At 33.1% G+C, this 20,944-nt stretch overlaps 2 protein-coding genes across 2 annotated transcripts in view; one reads left to right on the top strand and one right to left on the bottom strand.

Moving 5' to 3' along the window:
- Positions 1-2,141: 2,141 nt before the first annotated feature.
- LOC135125794 (sodium-dependent dopamine transporter) overlaps positions 2,142-20,944 on the bottom strand; it is a 26,871-nt gene continuing 8,068 nt past the window's right edge. The window contains exons 3-11 of the mRNA XM_064051482.1: positions 13,726-13,860; positions 5,674-5,828; positions 5,477-5,586; positions 5,144-5,417; positions 4,985-5,088; positions 4,694-4,931; positions 4,414-4,642; positions 4,086-4,354; positions 2,142-4,005 (exon numbers count right to left, since the gene is read on the bottom strand). Coding sequence (XP_063907552.1) covers positions 3,871-4,005; positions 4,086-4,354; positions 4,414-4,642; positions 4,694-4,931; positions 4,985-5,088; positions 5,144-5,417; positions 5,477-5,586; positions 5,674-5,828; positions 13,726-13,860 — 1,649 coding nt within the window. The 3' untranslated portion in view covers positions 2,142-3,870. The remainder of the gene's footprint in view (positions 4,006-4,085; positions 4,355-4,413; positions 4,643-4,693; positions 4,932-4,984; positions 5,089-5,143; positions 5,418-5,476; positions 5,587-5,673; positions 5,829-13,725; positions 13,861-20,944) is intronic.
- The window catches only part of LOC135125796 (uncharacterized protein C34C12.4), a 22,247-nt gene continuing 22,020 nt past the window's right edge, over positions 20,718-20,944 (top strand). Inside the window, exon 1 of the mRNA XM_064051485.1 lies at positions 20,718-20,811. The gene's annotated coding sequence lies outside the window, so the exon portion shown is untranslated. The remainder of the gene's footprint in view (positions 20,812-20,944) is intronic.

Raw genomic sequence — 20,944 nt, 5'->3', positions numbered from 1 at the left:
TTTACCATGCCTATAATAACTTTAAAACAACTCCAAAACTTTAAAGAATTCGGTTTTGTAGTTCCTGCTTAAATCAATAAAATAAATTCACGCATTCATTAATTTTTTTGAGTCACTGTATATGCAACTCCAAAAAATATGAATGGAATGATAAATCACAAGTACATACTCATCATATTTTGTACATTTTAGAAACTTTTAAGCTGACGTCATCAATTTTTTGGAGGAGATAAGTAAATATATTTTGATTAAAAATATATCATTCTTACCATAACTGTAAAGCATCTGCAAGATTTCAAAGCATTCGGTTTTGCATATTCCAAATTAAATTGTAATGTTTCAAAATTTTGATTTTTTTTTTTTCGGAGTCATAAACTACATGTGTAGGACTATGTTAATTTATACATTTTAAAAACCATTTACAATATGTAAAAGTTCTAGATATTTTGACTTAAATTATTATATTAACTACACTTCATAAGCTTCTCACTGGATATTTACAAAAGTTCATTCAAGGGATTTAATTTAATATTAAACACTAATCCCTTTTTGGAAGAAAGGATTGTAGTGGTTAGATTTGAATTAAAATTTCGCACTGAAAAAAGCCAGCGGGGCGAAATCTCATTTGAATAATTCGAATTTGAAAAAAATTCAACCAAGAAAATCGTTATGCATAGGCAACCACGTGCACATTTATTTCTTTTTCTGGTAGTTGGTAGTTCTGCTAGGGAATTTTAGTTTGAGGGTTGGTAATGAGGGGGTTGGTAGCGAAGAGTCGTGACGCGCCACCTTTTGTTTTGTTTGGTGTGAGTGAAACACGCGGTAAGAAAACTAGATTGAATTTAGTTGGTTTGCTAGTTAGAAAAAAGGAGAGCCTTTGTTTAACGAAAATTAATCGTAACGATTGCGACGCCACGGTTTCCCAAACAAGCGTAACTAATGATTGCTGTTTTCTAAGCGGAAATATGCGAATTTTCGACCGACGCCAACACGTAATGTAAATTAATTTGTTTTGTTGTTTGTAAATTCACAGTTCATGTTAGGATTTTGATTGTTAACTAGTTCTAATACAATTTAACAGTCATGAGATTTTCTGGATGCTTAATATACTTAAGTGTTACATTATAAAACTTCTTAATTCCTCACAAAATTGCTAATAGTTTATTTACGGCAGTTAAATTAACCTAACGTTGTCCTACCCTGGGAAAAGGACCGTGAAACTGAGGGACGAGAGGATTAAAATTTTCGGGACATTTTTCTCGCAACCGAGATGCATATTCCTCGTAAGACTGGATGCATTTTGTGTTTATTTATCATGTGTTTTGTTTGGAATAAACTGGGGACAGTCCACAATATAAACTTTCAAAGCTAATTGTTTTAAGTAAACAACCACTTGGATAGTGGGATAATTTAACATCATATAAATTCTTTGTTTGAATCGTTGTTAAAATATGACATACTTTCACATCAGGTAAATTCTTTGTTTGAATCGTTGATAAAGTGTGGCAAATATACATGTAATTGTGTTAGCTTTGCAATGTTTCACTTCATGCAATTTTTCTCTATCTCACAATTTTAGCCTCAGTAATTTTCTTTGTTCCATAATTTAAATTGAACGTAAATTTTCATGGTCTGCAGTTTCTAACCTCACGTAATTTTTGTCTACTTCGCACCAGATCTTTTGTTTTTACAAATCTTTGCTAGTTTCTTTTCATGTAAATATGTTGTTGATGAATGTTTCCATCATATGAATTATCTGAGGTCCGATCTTAATCTCAAAATTTGCTGTTTAAATTTTAAATTTTTGCGAGAATGTATGGCGAGAATAAATGTTATTTATTGCTCTTTGTTGAAACTTTAACGCTTGTTCAGTTTTCGTTTAATACTAGAATCATTGAAAGTGAACATGTAAAAAGGAGTTGAGATAGATAACGCAATAACACGTGGCGGAAGCGGAGTGCGCGGTTCCTGGTCGAGCTGACGCACTCCAGTGCGGCGTAATTAAATGTTGCTTGTTACCTATTGATGTTATCATTCTTTCGGGTGTTCAAGTAAATGCCATAATCGTCCCTCTGCTATTCTCCGATTTCTTGGTATCTTGTTTACGATTAAAAAAAGGTCAATAAATTTTACAACTCATTTTTATTAAAAATTAATTTCAACGAAACAATTATTGTTTGTAATGGCTGCTACAAACAATCTTAAAATTATTGCTTAGTTAACCTGCTTTTTACAAATCTGTCATAAGAACTACACTTACGTCACAGAGTTTTTATTAAACTATGTTTCTGATTTATTAAAATCACCATCAAACTTTAATATAAAATTAAACAAATTAGAAAATAAAAAATAAATACACAGATAAAAATTAAGTGAAACTACTACTGTTAGATTTAATCCGGTTACTTTATGTTCTTAAATAACATTTAGTGAAAGATTTTTAATAAAATATCGATAATTTCACATATTACTCGTTAAAATTAACTTCATTACAATCAAACGTGCATTAAGAATTATTACACTTTTTTTATTTACAAGTACTAACTTTAATTTATGAGATGATCACATGGCTGTTTGATCGTCTCTTTATTTTAGGCTAAACATTTAATAAGTATTATCCTATTAAAAACATACAAAAGTATACAAAAACGTTTCCTCAACATTTTATAAAATATTTCAATGAGTTGTATTTATGTGGAAAAATAAAATTATAAATGCGGTAGGTACACATATAAGTAACACGTCTTCACATTCGTATCTACTAATGGCTGTTAGTAGATATTTTTCTCTAACAAAATTTTATTCAGAAAGTATACGAAAATTGGCACACTTTGATCTCTGATTATATTTTTGCAACTCAAAACTCATTACACTATGAACAGAAGTTGTTTCGCCTAAACTTAAAATTTCGAAAAACTCAAATATATAGATATTACCTTTTCCCGCGTTACAACAATTAAGCATTTAATTTTTTTGTTCATCATTTTAGAAATGGCGGACATTTTACACCACACGTATCTTACACTTACGTTGATTAAAAAATTTCGGATCAAAGGCAACTACATAAAACAATTCTTTCACGCATTTTCGATCCGAATATTTTGAATCAGAATCATGCTGAAATGCGTAATATATGTATTGTTCCTGCCTGCCGTCACATTCGCATATCAACTCAAGAAAAAAATTAATGTTTTTGAACTTTTGGGGAGAAAATTTCCAAATTTTTACATTTTAAAACTGCGGTAATAAAATTAAAGATAATTAGATGGCTGTCTAATCATCTTTCATTAATTGATTAATAAGTGCGAAAAGTATGTATAAATACTCACATCTACATATGAATGTATAATATTTTCGTGTTAAAGCTTCTAGCAACTATTATTTTTTTTGTAACATATAATTACAATTTGTCACGACAATAATTTATTTACCAAAAGTTAATTAAAAAGCTGTATTTTATGGCATTCCGATTACTCTATTTTTGCCATATTTCACTCACGAATCTTTTCTCTATTTTATAAAATGAAGCTCAAAATCGTCTATATTTGTGAAGCCGTATTTCCTACTATTATTATATTCACAGTTTTAACTATTATTATACCATCAAGAAAAAAATTGATTTATTTTATTAACTATTTAAACATATAAAGACTTGTTAAGTAGGTACATATAAGGAAACTTTCAAGGTACTGTTTTTAATAAACACAAACAGTGCATTCCTGTTATATTATCAAAGATCAAAGTGATGCAAACAATAAAATGACATTCGTTTGATATAAACTTGTAGGCCCTTAGTTTTGAATGTCGTATAACTTGGTTTAAATTTTCTTACACATAATATTCTTGAAATTTACATCCAAGGAGTGGTCCTCAAACCTCAGAAGGAGGTTGAAGTGGGGTTTCTGGAGAAGCTAAACGCACTTGATTGCTTTCTGATCGAACAACTCCGTTGACTTGTGTGTTAATCTGCGTATCTCTCCATGGAGTTGTCAAAATCTGTATACGCTTTAACAAGATTTGGATATTAGTTTTTTTTAGATGTTTGTAACAGTGTCTAATAGTATGTTTGGCGATGTGTTACTTACCTTTAAAAAGGGACCAGGTGTGGTTAATATTTTAAAGGCTGCTACGCTGGGAATCATAACAACAGATGAGCTTGCAATAATCCATCCTAAAACGTTTGCCCACCCTGGATAGGTATAATCTTCGTAACTCAGCGGTTCATACCCCAACAATCCATAAACAATTATAAAAAGTAAAAAAAGAGGTGCTGCAAATTTCCAACAAAACCTCCAATAATAGCCAGGCGCAAATCCAATCATATCTTTTATATCGTCGCAGAATCGTTGAGTGCCTAAAATTTTTATAAAATTAAACCTCCAACGAGTTGGTTTCTTCAAAAATCTTAATAACCATAAATCCAAGAAACAGCAATAGCTTCAAAGAACACAGCAAACAACATTGAATATCCGGCTGCGTATCTATCCAATAGGTGAAAAAAGTAAAACCCTCCTTGCGAACATGAAGCTAAACCTACTAGGAAGTACAAACTGAAGAGACAAGCTACGAAGATTTCTCTGTGACGACCAATTGTAGGAAATTCGTCACTAAGTGCAGTGATTATTGCTTCGGATCCACCAAACTAAAATCATTTGTTGTCAGTGAAATAAAGCGCTTTTGCTTTTATACTTACAGAACTGTCAAGACCAAGTGTTAAAAGCATCATAAAGAATATGAGAGCCCAGAATATGCTGCCAGGCATCGTAGCTATGGCTGCTGGATAAACTACAAATACTAAGCCGGGACCTTCTGTTGCTACTTCTTGAATTGAACAACCAGCTGCATGGGCCATGTAACCCAAAACAGAGAATATAACAAAGCCTGCTATGAAACTAGTTGCCGAATTAATAACACTCGTTAGAAGTGCATCTCTATAAATAAACAATTAGTACCGGCATGTAAAAAATACTGTTTCCATAATTACTTGTAAACGTTGTTGTGATATTTGTTGTAAGACGCATAAGCTAAAAGAACGCCAAATCCAGGACCTAAAGAAAAAAATACTTGGGTTGCAGCGTCTACCCAAACCTGAAATGTATACAATACAGTCTTAATAGTGCATACATGTAGATATTTCATTTACCTCGGCCGAAGATATTGCGTTGAAATTGGGATTCAAGTAGTACTTTATTCCTTCTGCAGACCCCGGCAAAGTGATTCCTCGAACCAAAAGAATAAGTAGAACTGCGTACGGGAAAAGTGCCGTAAACCAGACAACTTTTCCTGACGTAGATATTCCTTTCCACAACGAAAAATAACAAATAACGTAAACCGCTAACAAACATAACGCCATATCCCATTTAATAGCACCCAGGTCATGAAGTCCCTTACTCTGATGAAGTTCAAGAATGGCTCGACTGAAAATTATTAACACGTGAGTAATTCCTGGCGATCGCAAATAGAAACAGAAAAATACTTGAAATATTCCGAAGCGGCCGAAGCAAATCTAGAATCCACCCTTGAATTTGCCTGAACTAACAAATCCGTCTTATTGTTTTCGGTGAAATTTCTTGACGGGAAATCAAACTGAAATATTTAATGTATTGGAATTGAGGAAGTTTTAAGCTTAAAACACTTTTAAAATGTTTAGAAAGAGGTTGTCCGCGTGCTTACCGGTCGGCAGTTGGGTGTGTTCCAAGGATTGTCACAAGTGGTCCACGGTAACAGATTGGTAAACGAAGCGAAGAAAAATCTGAGGGCCCAGGCGATTATAACATTATAATAAAAGTCCACGTAAAATGCTATTAAAACCACAGCGTATCCAATTCCTGCAACAATGATTTATTTTAATTTTTCTGTTTTATGAAGGTAAAATTAAATAGAACAGAAATAAGTATCAAGTAAAATATTATATTACAAGAGGAGTATTTTGAATTGCCTGCGTTATTGTCTACCTGTACTCGTTGCATGTATTTAATAAGGTAAATGTGCTCATATTCTCCGAGTTTCGAATTATTGAAAAATTCTGCACGTTGAAAAAATTAAAACTAAAAACAAGTACCCACCACAGATACATTTTTATAAACATAGCAGCCCTATGGACCTATCTACTGAATAGTAAAAGATTGTGGTGACCGAGAAATTCAATCAAGTAAATCGTTAAACATAGGCAACCATGTGCACGTTTAGTTCTTTCTGGTAGTGGGTAGTTCTGCTAGGGAATTTTAATTAGAGGGTTGATAGAAGATGTTCGCTTTGTAGAGGGAGGTGAGACACATCACTTTGGGTTTGTTTGTTGTGTATGAAACCACGTGGTGAATAAGCGAGGTTAAGTTTAGTTATCTTGGTAGTTAATAAAAAAGGGGCTGTATTTGTTTAACGACAATTAATCGAACCGATTACGATGCCACAGTTTTCCCCAACACGCGTAGCTAATTCTTGCGGTTTTTCCAAGCGAAAATGAGTGAATTTTCAGCCGACGCTAACACGTGGTGCAAAATTGTTTCATTGTTTGTAAATTCACAGTTCATGTTAGGATTTTAATCGTTATCTAATTCTAACACAATTTAACAGTCAGGAATTTGTTTAGATCAAGTACTTACTACGAGATTTCATGACATTTACTTAGTCAGGACTTGTCCTTTGTTTATTAAGTTATGAATAAGGTCTCTGGATGCTTATATTTAAGTGTTACTTTATAACACTTCTTAATTCCTCACGCAAGATTGCTGATAGTTAATTTGCGGCAGTTAAAATCAATCTAACGTTGCCCCACTCTGGGAAAAAACCGTGAAGGTACGGTAGAATTCATAATATCGTGGACTGAGGTACGGGGGGATCAAAAATGTCTCCCCTTAAGCAGTTATTATCATCGTATCATCATTACATCACCGAGACATTTTCTCGCAACGTAGAAAATTACATCACCGAGAAGCTTTTCTTGCAACGCCTGATGCATTTTGTGTTTATTTATGATGTGTTTGTTTGGGTTAAGCTGGGGACAGTTCATGATATAAACACTCAAAGCTACTGGTTTTAAGTAACCAGTCACTTGGATCAAGACATCATTTACCATAATGTAAATTCTTTGTTTGAATCGTTGATAAAGTCTCGCATGATTTAATATAATGTAAATTCTTTGCTTGAATCGTTGATAAAGTGTGGTATAATTTAACATAATGTAAATTCTTTGTTCTGGCAGCGGCCATGTTGAAAGCGTATTTTCAAACCGCCTTGTATCCGAGGGGTCTTGGAGTTCCGAACAGAGTATATCGACGGTACGAGCATCAGCGGTGTCCAAGGGGTCCCGCAGGTCCGACCGCACTAGTACAAAGCCAACAAGTTTTCTTACGAAGATTGTCCGCGAGTTCCATATGGACTATAAACCGTGTCATTAGAGGGACTGCACCGCGAATACGTGAAAGTGTTAATATACCAATAACCCATACCTTTTATTGTGATATTTCGTACTGTAAATAAAGTGCATATTACCAACTGAGCTAGTCGTTCGCTATAACTTCAGTAATTTTCTTTGTTGTATTTTCGCTAACTGCCTATAATTTAAATTGAATGTAAATTTTCATGCCCTGCAGTTTCTAATCTCACGTAACTTTTTATCTTCACAAGTTTTATTTCACACCAGATCTTTTTTGTTTTTATAAATCTTTGTTAGTTTTTGTTTCGTGTAAATATTTTGTTGATTAATGCTTCCATCATATAATTATCTGATGTCCAATCTTAATCTCAGATAAGAATTCTTTACTGTTTAAAACTTCACGAGAGTGTATGGCAAATTTAAATGTTGTGTATTGCTTTTTTTTGAAACTTTAACACTTGTTCGATTGAAATAACACAGAAACACGTGGCAGAAGCGGAGGGCGCGGTTCCTAGTCGAGCTGGCGGGATTTATCGCGGCATCTGCACAAAAGACGTAGATATGAATGGAAGTCAGGGGCGGTCGAGATGACTCTCTCACAGCCGGGACCCAACCACGAGTTTGCGACCGTAACGGCCTACTCGTACGGCATGTTCGTAATGGAGCGGTGCTGTGCGGTAGTGCTTGCTAGAATCACCGTCGTAGGTAGGAGAACAGCCACGACCAGGAACCCCAAACTCCGCTCGTGCTACAACGCCCTCTATGCGTAATTTTGCTGTGTTCTAAAATGAAATTGAGATAGTTCGATCGCCACACTCTTATAGCGCTCTGGTGTCGGCCCTTTGAAATCTGAGCGTTAGCGAAGATTTTAAGACGACTAAGGCGGTTATGGCACCGTTTACATCCGTGGTGTGTTCAAGATTTTATCGGTTTCTGTCCATTTTTTTTAATAATAATAATAATAATAATAATGTATATATTTTCAACAGGTTTACGAAACCCAATTACAGAAAATAGTATATAATTCCTATTACACATAAAAAAATTCAAAACTATAATCCAATAATCCCAAAATTAATTAAAAAGTAAAGAAATTTGGTTGATCACGTTTACATCATATACTTCGGTGTCATAGTTACATTTTGTTGTTTATTCAAAAAAAAAGTGAGAAAAATTAGAAAAATTATGGATTTAGGCGACATAATTTAGGCCCGAAAATGTTCAAAAAAGCAGCCAATCAAGCATTAAACAGTTTAAATGGAACCGACAAAGCTGCTTAGATTATTGCTTTTCACATTGATTACTCTTCAATTCCGTAACAAATGTTGACAATTGACATTTCGGTAAGGTAATATATTACCCTACCGATTTTACATATATGATACAGTTATGGCTTTTCTACCAGCCAACTTTTATAAATATAAAAAGGCATTTAATAGACAGAAACCGGTAATAGTTATTCTACAAGAAGATAAAAAGAAAATTTACCCACGAATGAAAAGTTTGCCTAATGAGCGAGCGTAGGGGTAAATTTTTATTTGCCTTCGAGTGGCATACAAAATTTTATTTTATTTTGGGTCTCTATCCTTTTTTTCCTTCTCTTATACAGTATTTAAATCTGCAAAAATTGGTATGGTTTTTTCTATTGTTAAAAAATAAAAATTAATGGTGTAATCGATAAATGAAACACTTGTGTCGAGTTCTATTAAACTGCATCAAAGAGTCAGATCTTCAGGACACTTTGTGATTTCGAAATGTGTGCATTAAAAATGGGGAATAGCTCACAATAAGATTTATTGCACGTTCCTAAGTGGGAGCAATGTCTAGAAAAAATTATTTGAAAATAAATATATAAATTATTATACAACGCCACTGGGAGTGTTTCTTGACCTACCATAACTACTATTCAATTAATGATCCAGAACGACTAGCATTAAGAAATAAAAAAGCGGTGCACTGATAAGCAACGTGCAAGAACACGACAAGGGCCATTCATTAGTTGTTAACGTCTTTGACAATGATGAATTTTTCCAATTCAGAGCATGTCAACATGGTAATGCTTGATGGTGTGGCTGATGGAAACGCCAGGTTGGCTCGCGAATTGTGAATCGAGCGCTTTCCAAATCAAGCTTGAAACTCACAATCGTGGACGTGATAGGACCGAAAGAATACTGCAAGCTGAAGAACAAACGCGTCAAAGCAAACCCCGACGTCAGCACTCGCCGAATTGCAGTTGAAGTTGGAGTTTCACAGTTTGTAGTGCATCGTATATTAAAAGAACAAGGCTTACTTACATCCATACCACGTTCAAAAAGTGCAAGCTTTGGATTTTCCATTTATGTTAACCAAAGAGAGTAAACGCAGCACATTAACTCGAGTTTTTAAACAATGTGCTGGAAGAGTAGCTAGATGTGGAAGTGCCTCTAGGTGAACGAGTTCGCATATGGTATTTGCATCATGGAGTACCACCACATTTTGCTAGGCCAGTAACTGAATGGTTAAATAACCATTTTCCTAACCAGTGGGTCGGTAGAAACGGCTCACTAGCTTGGCCTCCGCGTTCACCCGATCTTAAACCGTGTGAATATTGTATGTGTCCAGAAACTATCGAAGAGCTTCAACAACGAGCGGAAGTGGCAGCCGCTACAGTCCATGGAACTCTCGGAGTTTTTTTTACGTATCCGTGCAAACATGTTGCGACGTGCTGAAGCCTGTATTGCTAGATAAGGATAACATCTTCAACATTTATTGTAAAAAGGTAGTAGCATTCTAAGTTACTCTTATTTTTTTTTATGAAGCATTACCAAAAATCGGTCCTTTTCAGGACCATTATTTGTTTCTACAATAAATCTTTCGCATTGACCTTTAACGATGCATGAATGAACGAATAATAACCAGCAAAAAGTCGGTTTTACTTTTAACTATTTACATCGTTTTTATTCGAACGTTTTTCCAAAAGGTGGATTAGTGGCATCGTATGGAAAGGTTTTGTCCCATTCAACTTTTAATTCCTTTTTTCTATATTTCCACATTGCTTCGGTACGTGATGCCGTGGTTACAATTATTGCATAGATTTCGAAATCATCCTGTATACAAACATGATGCCACGACATAATTATTGTCAACTATTGAAAAAAATGCTAAAGTGTACTGTTAAGTGCAAATTTAAAGATTTTGTATGTCCTTGACCTTTTTACTTCCCGAGCGTAAGCAAAGGAAGTATTGTAATCGAGTCCGTCGGCCGACTCTCTACTTTTACGTTTTCTCGATCTTTCATGACTCCTAGAATACGAAAAAATAGGTCTCCCATTTCCGTCTGTCTGTCCGTCCGTCTGTCCGTCTGCCGTCCCGGATTTTTATTAGACAGATAATCTCCGAAAGTACTGGACCGATTGTTGTGAAATTTTGTACTTATGGCCTACACATGTAGTTTACGACTCCGAATTCAGTTTTTACCCGAAACGTCCAGATTTTCGGAAAAACAATCAAAATCATAAAACAACATTTTGCAATTTAATTTTGAATCTGCTAACCCGAATGTTTTAAAATGTTGCAGATGTTTTAAGGCTCTAAAGAGCATCATCAATCTTTGGTCAAAATGTATTTGGTTATCCCCTCCAAAAACTTGATGACGTCAGCTCAAAAGTTTGCCGAATAAATCCTATCTAAAATGTACAAAATATGATGCGTCTGTACTTGTGACATATCACTCCATTCATATTTTTTGGATTTGCATATACAGGGTGACTCAAAAAAATTAATGAATGCGCAAAATTTATTTTATTGATTTACTCAGGAACTACAAAACCGAATGCTTTGAAATCTTGAAGATGTTTTAAAATTATCATAAGCATGGTAAATTTTTTATCAAAATGTATTTGCTCATCCCAACTAAAAAATTGATGACGTCACCCCAAAATTTTGCTGAATAAATCCTATCTAAAATGTACAAAATATGGTGAGTCTCTTCTTGTGATTTATCATTCCATTCAAATTTTTTCGATTTGCATATACAGGGTGACCGAAAAAAATTAATGAATGCGTCAATTTATTTTATTGATTTAATCAGGAATTATAGAACCGAATGCTTTGAAATCTTGGAGATGTTTTAGAGTTATCATAAGCATGGTAAATTTTTTATCAAAATGTATTTGCTCATCCCCCCTAAAAAATTGATGACGTCACCCCAAAATTTTGCTGAATAAATCCTATCTAAAATGTACAAAATATGATGAGTCTGTACTTGTGATTTATCATTCCATTCAAATTTTTTCGATTTGCATATACAGAGTGACTCAAAAAATTAATGAATGCGTGAATTTATTTTATTGAGTTAATCAGGAACAACAAAACCGAATGCTTTGAAACATAGGAGATGTATTAAGGTTATCATAAGCACGTTAACTTTTTTATCAAAATGTATTTACTAATCCCCCCTCAAAAAATTTGATGACGTCAGCTCGAAAGTTTGCCGAATAAATCCTATCTAAAGCGTAAAAATATGATGAGTCTGTACTTGTGATTTATCACTTCATTCATATTGTTTAGATTTTCTTAAGAGGTGGCTCAAAAAAATTAATGAAGTCAATTTATTTTATTGATTAAATTAAAGGCAACACTTATTATTAGTATTACATTGGACCAACCCAATTTGGTAGACACAAAATTTTTTAAAGTAAAAACTCGGTTGAAATATAAGGGTAGCACGCTTATTTACATCGACTTTAACATTACAGACGTGTGCGCTGTCTAGGTTCCGCGAATGTGGAATAGACATGTTTATAATCAACCAATTGTGAATTTCACCGTCAAGAATTAAAATAAAACCCAATGTTTTATATAATAAGCGGAAGTCGAAGCAATAAAACCGATGGTCGTTTTGTTTACAGTTTCTCTGTTTGACTCTCACGTATGCTGTTACGCTTGTCATCTTAAATTAAGAATGTTTATACATAAACGATTTTCAGTTGCCTTTCATATTACTAGACATCGGATTTTTGTCGGGCTACGTCACGATTATAGGTGGGGACGCGCTGGATCGCCGGGACTCAGTAGCGGGTAATAGATAATCACTGAATTTAATTGGTACTAATTCCATAAATATAATTAACGATTTATTAATCAAACGGCTAAGTAAATGAGAACGGGAATTAACAGCAGAGTGCAACGAAACAGCGTTATTCTAATCTCAAATAAACGAAGTGCAGTCCGCAACCGCAATGAATTGGCATCCCGTACGAGCCGTACCGAGTTTGGCCTTGCCTAGCCCGACAGAAATCCGCTCTCTAGATATTACACACCGGCGCCGTATACGTGAGTAAATTGTTTCGTTATTTTATTGATTATAAGAAATCAATATTCAAAACGACCCAATTCATTTTCCCGAAAATTTGGGAATACAATAATTTTATTCTTAGTATTACACTACATCTATCCCAACTGATATACGTGTCCTTGCAAAAATGTTGATGACGTCATCACAATCTTTTTTTAAATTCCCACTACAAAAATGTAATGAGAAAAAAAACACAATAGGCATGCAGTCGTCAAGTTTCCGACAGCGAGGGAAGTACTGTCTAAACTCTTTAGACCAATTTTTTACTAACGTATTTAGAAACAGTAATAAAACCGCATTTTAATTTTCATCTGCGCTACGAGGAAATTCGTCATGTTTTACCACTTTCGATATTAAATATAAATTCAGTTAAGCAGCTGAGACGTAATCATCACATTCTCACACATAATTAAAAGTTGAGTTTCAAATACATCTTTTTTCCTTCACTAATTATGTATTTCCAAAAATTACTAATTAATCTCATTAACAAAAACTCCGCCATCACTTAGCAAATATCCCATATTTCCGTCAGTTGTGACTTGTTACTTTTCATAAATAAAGAAATAAATTTCGTGCTGAAAGGGCCATATTTCATAAGCCAGCAATAAGTGTTTCATGGCTTCGGACCCGCCATAAGTGGCTATAATCTCGGAAAAGTGAGTGACCATTTTTCAAGCACTTTACACCGTCGTTGAAAATCTCTCTGAATATTAATGGTGGATTTGGTCTAGCTCGCTATGCCCTTTTAATGCAGGAAACAGCACAATGTCTTTTACGGCAAAGACGTCGTCACACACAATACGCTCTCTTCTTCACGTTTCCGGTCTGAGGCTTCCGGAGATTCACGAGAGTGGATAATTGAGTTCGGTAGACTCGTTGACTTTGGATTTTTACATTTTCCTTTTCCTCGCACCACCTATTGTTTGCGATTTTACACAGGATTTTACAACCTGGATTTGCCTACATGTTTTAAAGCGAACAAACACTGTAGTTTAGGTTTACTAAAGGCGTTTACCTTTGAAGAGCGGACATAAGCGACCCCAACAGGTGATGGCTCCCTTCCGATTGAACTGTCCCAGGGCCAGTTCCATATAAAATAAAGGAATACCGCCTATGATGAGCATGATGCAGTAAGGTACCAGAAAAGCTCCTGAAAATTAACGAAACAATTAATATTCGATTAATACCACTCTTTAAAAGTTTTATTAGACTTGCTGTAGATAACGCAAATTATCGTAGGGAATGATTTTATTTTTAATAAAAATACATAAAGTTCATTATAACTTCAGGCACAAGAATTTAATTAATATTACTTCATGTGTAAGTGATTGTTATAAACCCACAAACTTTTTTTAAAAAGAATACGACTCCTCATCGATCTTTATTCGTTGTACAAACGGGAGAATAAAGCCAGTAAAGTGACAAGAAATTTTGAAGTAATTAAAAAATATCTATTTCTTCGTACAATATTTGCCTAATTTACGCTCAGGGAGTAAAAAATTGCTCTAGCAGCACTAGCAGGAAGAAATAAATTTAATTTCGGGCATGTTCGTTGGTCACATATGCAGACGAAAATCAAGTAATTCCATTTTTAGTAGATTTACTAAAAAAATATTTCGAGGGCCTATTTGCTTTTCAAATATACCCTTTTACTGCCAGAGTTGCATCAACCTACCAGTAGGTAGGTATATCATTTTACAACAGCTGCGAGGCACTAATGGCTCATAAAATTGAATTACATGATTATTGACATAGAAAGCGGCCAAGATTGGCACTTTAGTCTGACGGTCTCTTTATTACTCTGCTTCTAACTAATTATTATCAGGCCAACTAACTATATTTCATGGTTCTATCTCGCTGGATACGTCGACGTGTTTAGTGTTTTTGTTTGAATTTACTTTTATTAAGTTTCGGTTTTTAAATTTATAAATAAAAATCGGTAGGTGCTTAAACATAGGGTAACTAAGTTCGACAAAATATTCTACATGCGCTATAAAATAATAATAGATTGTGGAAACACAGTTTATGGCTAATTAAACTTCAGCACAAGATAGACGCCGATTTAATTTTACTCTGAAATTTCTCTGTGACATGGATTGGGTGTCTAAAATTTCGTTTGACTTAAAAAGATCCACGAGTGTAAAGCAAATACACGTGGGGTCGTATGCATTCGATCGTCCAATTGACCAAAATTACAAAAACATCTTTTGAAGAAAAAATATGTAGCGATACCACCTAATTTCTTTTTGTATTTTCAACAATTCCAAATTTATCGTAAAATTTATTATATTAAATTTAAAATTTTTTAAATTTTCTAATTCTCCATGCAAACAACTTCGTTTACATTTGGTAAGAATTACTTTTTTATTTGAAATTGTCTTTTTTAAAAAATATTTTCTAGTAATTTCTTAGAGAACTATTTCTACTCAATTTCTTCAAATTTAAAACTTTTGCTTTCACTTGTATTTAGCCTCTTCCCATTCGTCGCATTCTGAATTTTATACAGAAATTTTTCTTATTTTTTTTTAGACATCTTTCTCGTTTTTATTTTTTTGAAAATGTTGAACGTTGTTGGCAAGAGCATTTTTCACATAAAATTTTGTATGTTCATTTATTTAAATCTGACGTTACATACCAGAAAGATTTTCATTGAAATCGCTGATGGGAACATCAAGTTCTGGGAGGAGATAAACAGAAGCGATTAGCGATTTACCGCCTTTACGATAAGTTTAAAGAGCCTGTAAGATAACAGACGAATCGATTTGTATTTCTAAAATAAATTTTCAAATTTTCTTGTACAGCTTTGAATTTGTTTCCAAAAATCTAAATGAAAGTAAAAAATTGAAATAAATGTCAAACAACATATTATTTAATAAAATTTAGATAAGATTTATCTAGCAAAATTCTGAAATAACATTACCAAATTGTTGCTTTCTTTGTTACCTCGGAAACCATGCTGTTTCCAACGTATAAACTCAAATTTATCAAGAAACGAAATTGATTTTATTAACATGCATTTTTAGAATATTTTAGATAATGCTGACGTAAATGGGATATGTCTATAGATTACTGTCTTAGTCCTTACATATTTTTTATATACAGGTATTACTATTGCTATTTTAAGGTCACTTGATTTTCGCAAAAAAAATTCAGGTTGCATCATCACAATTCCAATATAAGAGCACTAACGTGTGGTGAACTATTTACGTGGTCGTGCCGCTAAAATATTATTAACTAATGCGTAGGTTGCTGATTTGATTATATTGACTCATGAATCACATTCCTTTTTATTGATCAAATTATGAAAAATTCACCCATTTTTTCGAAATTTTAAGAATACCATAATGTTGGGCCCCCTTCTTTAATAAAAATAAAATAAGAATTATCATAACAACTCCCCAAAATAATATTTAGAACCTTTTGTTCCATTCCATTGTAGCGTTTCCAAATTTCATCCTTACGACAGCACTTGAAAATTTATGTGACATATGTACTTTCCAGTAATACAAAAATCTTTTTTATATTTTTTTAATCAAAATATATTTGCTTATCCCCCAAAAAATTGATGACGTCAGCTCAAAATTTTGCCTACTAAATCCTACCTAAAATGTGCAAAAGATGATGAGTCAATATTTGTGATTTATCATTCCATTCATAATAATAATAATATTATTAATAATATAATTAAAACAAAAAATACATGTGTATTATTGTTTAGGCGCGTCACACATTTTATATTAAATACATATAATGTGTATATAACATAAATAATAAACAAACAACATGTTTAAACAAATATAAAACAATTGCATACCTACTACATATTAAATATTTCGACTAACATATTTTTACTTCTTGAGAGTAAGCGAAGGAAGTATTGTAATCGACTCCATCGGCCGACTTTCTATTTTTACGTTTTCTCGACCTTTCATGATCCCTACAGTACGAAGAAATAGGTCTCCCGTTTCCGTCTGTCTGTTTGTCCGTCTGTCCGTCTATCTGCCAGATAATTTCCGAAAGAACTGGGGCGATTGTTGTCAAATTTTGTATCTATATTAGGAATATCATATAGGTGGTAAAACGCTAAGTAAAATTTGTCCAATCATCGCCACCAATAATATGATGACGTCACTTCAAAATTGTACATAGAAAATGGGTTTTAAATTGCATAAAATAACATAGTCCTACACATGTAGTTTATGAGTCTGTGTTGAGTTTTTAGCCGAAAAAATCAAAATTATTAAACAACATTTTGCAATTTAATTTTCAATCTGCCAGACTGAATGCTTTGAAATCTTGCAGATGTTTTAAATTTATGAAAAGTATAATAATTTTTTAAACAAAATATATTCCCCTATCCCCTCAAAAAAATTGATGACGTCATCTAACAATTTTGCCGGGTAAATACTATCTAAAGTATGCAAAATATGACCAGTCTATACTTGTGATTTATCACTGCATTCATATTTTTTAGATTTGCTTAAACAGGGTGACTCAAAAAAATTAATGAATGCGTGAATTTTTTATTTATTGATTTAATCAGGAACTGCAACACCGAATCCTTTGAAATCTTGGAGATGTTTTAAAGTTATCATAAGTATGGTAAATTTTTGAACAAAATGTTTTTTGCTCATCCTACCCGAAAAATTGATGACGTCACTTCGAAATATTGCTGAATATTTAATCTTAAATGTGGAAAATATGATGAGTCTATACTTGTGATTTATTTTTAATATATAATTCATATTTTTTAAATTTGCATATGCAGGGTGCCTCAGAAAAATTAATTACTGAGTTGTTACAAAATAAATATCCAATCAGATTTAGGAATTTAACACTTTTCAAATTTAACAAGTTTTTACAAGTTTAATATGGGCAAAATCAGTCTTATTTTAGCAAGTACTAGCCCCGCCCACCCGCGCCCTATTTTCTCAGTTTATACTATTCGCCAAAATAAGTTTTACCTTTGCAAGTACTAGCCCCGCCCACCCACCCTCTATTTTCTCAGGGGGTGTGGCATTTGCCAAACTCAGTTTTATCTTAGCAAGTACTAGCCCCGCCCACCCGCCCTCTATTTTTTCACAAGGTACCTATGGCGTTTGCCAAAACCAGTCTTATCTGAGAAAGTGCTAGCCCCCCCCACCCACCCCTATTTGATCAGAAGATAAGTCATTTTCCAAAATAAAACTTATCCTAGCAAGTAGTACCCTCTGAGAAGATAAAGGGCGAGGGGGCAGGGCTAGTACTAGCTAACATAAGTCTTATTTTGGCAAATGACACATTTTCTGAGAAAATAGGGAGCGGTTGGGCGGGGCTAATACTTGGCAAGATAAGACTGATTTTGGCAAATGACATATCCTCTAAGAAAAGAGAGGGTGGGTGGGTGGGGCTAGTAGTTGCTAGGATAAGGCTTATTTCGACAAATGACATATACTCTAGGAAAATAGGGGTAAGTGGGCGGGCTTAGTACTTGTTAAGATGAAACTGATTTTGCTCCTATTAAAAACTTGTGAAATTTAAAGGTGCTAAATTGGGAATTTCCATAGTAACGAGTTAAATTCCTAAATCTACCCGAAATGTGCAAATTATGATGAGTTTTTACTTGTGATTTGTCATTCCATATACAGGTGGGTCAAAGCATTCGCTGATTGATTAATTCATACTCAGTTTTTTTCCAAAAACACTCATAAATTTGAAGAAATTCGGCAAAAATGACAGAGAATTTGACTAACGATTTACCATGTTTCAAATAATCTTAAAATATTTGCACGATTTCACAGCATTCGGTTTTTGGCAACTTCAAAGTTACATTGTAAAATATTGTTATGGCATGTTAATTTTTTTTCCAAAAATCTGGATTGTAAGGGTAAAAACTCAACACGGATTTATAAATCACACATGCAGGAATATGTTATTTTCTAAAATTGAAAGAACATTTGTTCGGCAGAATTCTAAGAGGACCTCATAATTTTTTGGGAAGGCCTTAAACGAACAAATTTTGATTAACGATTTATCATATTTTATATAACCTTAAAACGTTTGCAATACATACTTCAGTACATTCGCTTTTGTCATTTTCAAGTGAAATTATAAAATACAATTTTGAATTTTTTTCCAAAAATCTCGATATCTAGGGTAAGAACTCAACACGGATTCTAAATTACAAATACGTGGAGTATGTAATTCTATAAAATTTAAGAAACATTTGTTCTACCAAATTATAAAATGACGTCATCGTGCTTTAGGAGGCCATAAACTGAAAAAAAATGAATAATGATTTACCATGATAATTTAAAAAAAACTTGTACGTTTTCGGTTTTACGATTTCAAAGTAAATTGTAAAATGTTACACAATTTTTATTTCTTCCCCAAAAATCTGGATGTTTAGGGGGAAAACTCGACACGGATTCATGAGTCACACTGTAGGAGTATGTAATCCTATAAAATTAACACCAAAGGAACACATTAGTAGTAAGTAACATGGTACATTTCACCCCACGTTTTTTTTTTTAATTTATTCTCAAAATCAGCGGTTTCTATATGGATCCGCTAGAATCATCGTCAAAATCTTTAGAAATCCATAACTTTTTAAAAAATTGCCTTAAAAATAGTGTGAAATGTTAAAAAAATGCATTAAAAAAACTTCACGACAAAAATTGACTTTTATTACTTCATAAAAAAAACAACAAAAAACTTCCACGTCAAAATTGGCCTGTTTGCTTAAAAACATGATAAAGTACCTTAAAATAGATGAACAAATTAGGTACAAAAAAGCTTACATATATGAAAAAAAAAACGTGGGGTGAAACATACCATTTTATTTTCTACTGATTTCAGTTTAGAATTTCTATCTAAAACGTCCGATAATCTAATCCTTATTAAACCCGAGACGTTCAGATGAGAATTGGATTTGAAATAATAAACAATTCTTTTGGAATCACCAAAAAATATAATATTTGGTAAATATAAATTAAATCGGCAAAACTGTAAATTCATGTCATTATTGATTTAGAGGGGCATAAACGAAAAAAATTTTGATTAACGATTTACCATGCTTACTATAATCTAAAACGTTTCCAAATTTCAGAACAGTTTCAAAGTTAAATTGCAAGATGTTGTAATTTCGATTTTTTCTCCAATAATCTGGATGTCTAGGATAAAAATTCAACAAAGGTTCATAAACCACATGTGCAGGAGTATCTTATTTTATAAAATTTAAATAACATTTACCACTGTAAATTTTGGAGATGACGTCAAAAAATTGTAGGTAGGGATGATTAGCCAAATTTTGATCATTTACACGGTATTCGTAATACAGATATAAAATTTATCAACTGGTTCAGTAGTTTCGGAGATTATCTGTCTAACAGAAATTCGGACAGATGGCAGACAGACAGACAGACAGACAGACAAACTAATGAAGCTAGAAACATGAAATTTGACAGTAGTTCGTTTTATAATGTAAGCAACTACTAAGAAAGAATTTTTGGAAATTTCACTCCTCAGGGGGTAGGAGAAAAAAGTACGTATTACAACTCAACAGAACAACACAACATAAGAGAAATATTTACCAAATTTATGAACTGAAAGCATGATTGTATTTCGTATGACTGTTCTGTGAATTTAATTCTTTTCATGGTTAAAAACCAAATAAAAATACCACAAAAATAAGAGCGTGTTTGAAAGTTAATTATAAAATAATAATTATTGGGAAAATATTTATGACTGTTCAGATTCACGTCTAATTCTAAATGCGTTTTGTATCAGAAGCAGTTCTCCACATGCGCCACCGCTTTTTTTTTATTTCCAAAGTTAAAATATTTTCCAACGTATCAAAGATGCGACATTTGCGTAATGCGCTAGCAACTATTGCAACCATCACTATTTGACGTAGCTTTTTCCCTATATCTCAAGGCTAGTGTTCTGCTGATTGACAACACTATCGGAATTTCCGACAATAATGACCAGTTTCTACCAGTTTGTTCCTCGTAATTCTTTAATAAATTGACGTGGTCAAATTAAAACGACGACACACTAGTGTTGTTTTTTTTTTGTAACAATCTCACTTTTTGGACACTGTACCAATCTGAATTTGATAACTGTAAGTAATCTGATAATATTACAATAAATTTGTTAGAAATAGGAACTTTTTGATATTTAGGAAACCAAATAACTAATATAGTACAACAAAATTTTATAAATATCTAATTTGCTTTTTTTGTTAAAATAATTTA

This window comes from Zophobas morio, unplaced genomic scaffold (genome assembly GCF_036711695.1).
Source record: "Zophobas morio isolate AGI-343-1 ecotype UQ-CSIRO unplaced genomic scaffold, CSIRO_AGI_Zmor_V1 ptg000009l, whole genome shotgun sequence".
NCBI classification, from domain to species: domain Eukaryota; kingdom Metazoa; phylum Arthropoda; class Insecta; order Coleoptera; family Tenebrionidae; genus Zophobas; species Zophobas morio.
Note: the sequence above shows the minus strand (reverse complement) of the source record. Positions and strands in the feature narration are given on the sequence as shown.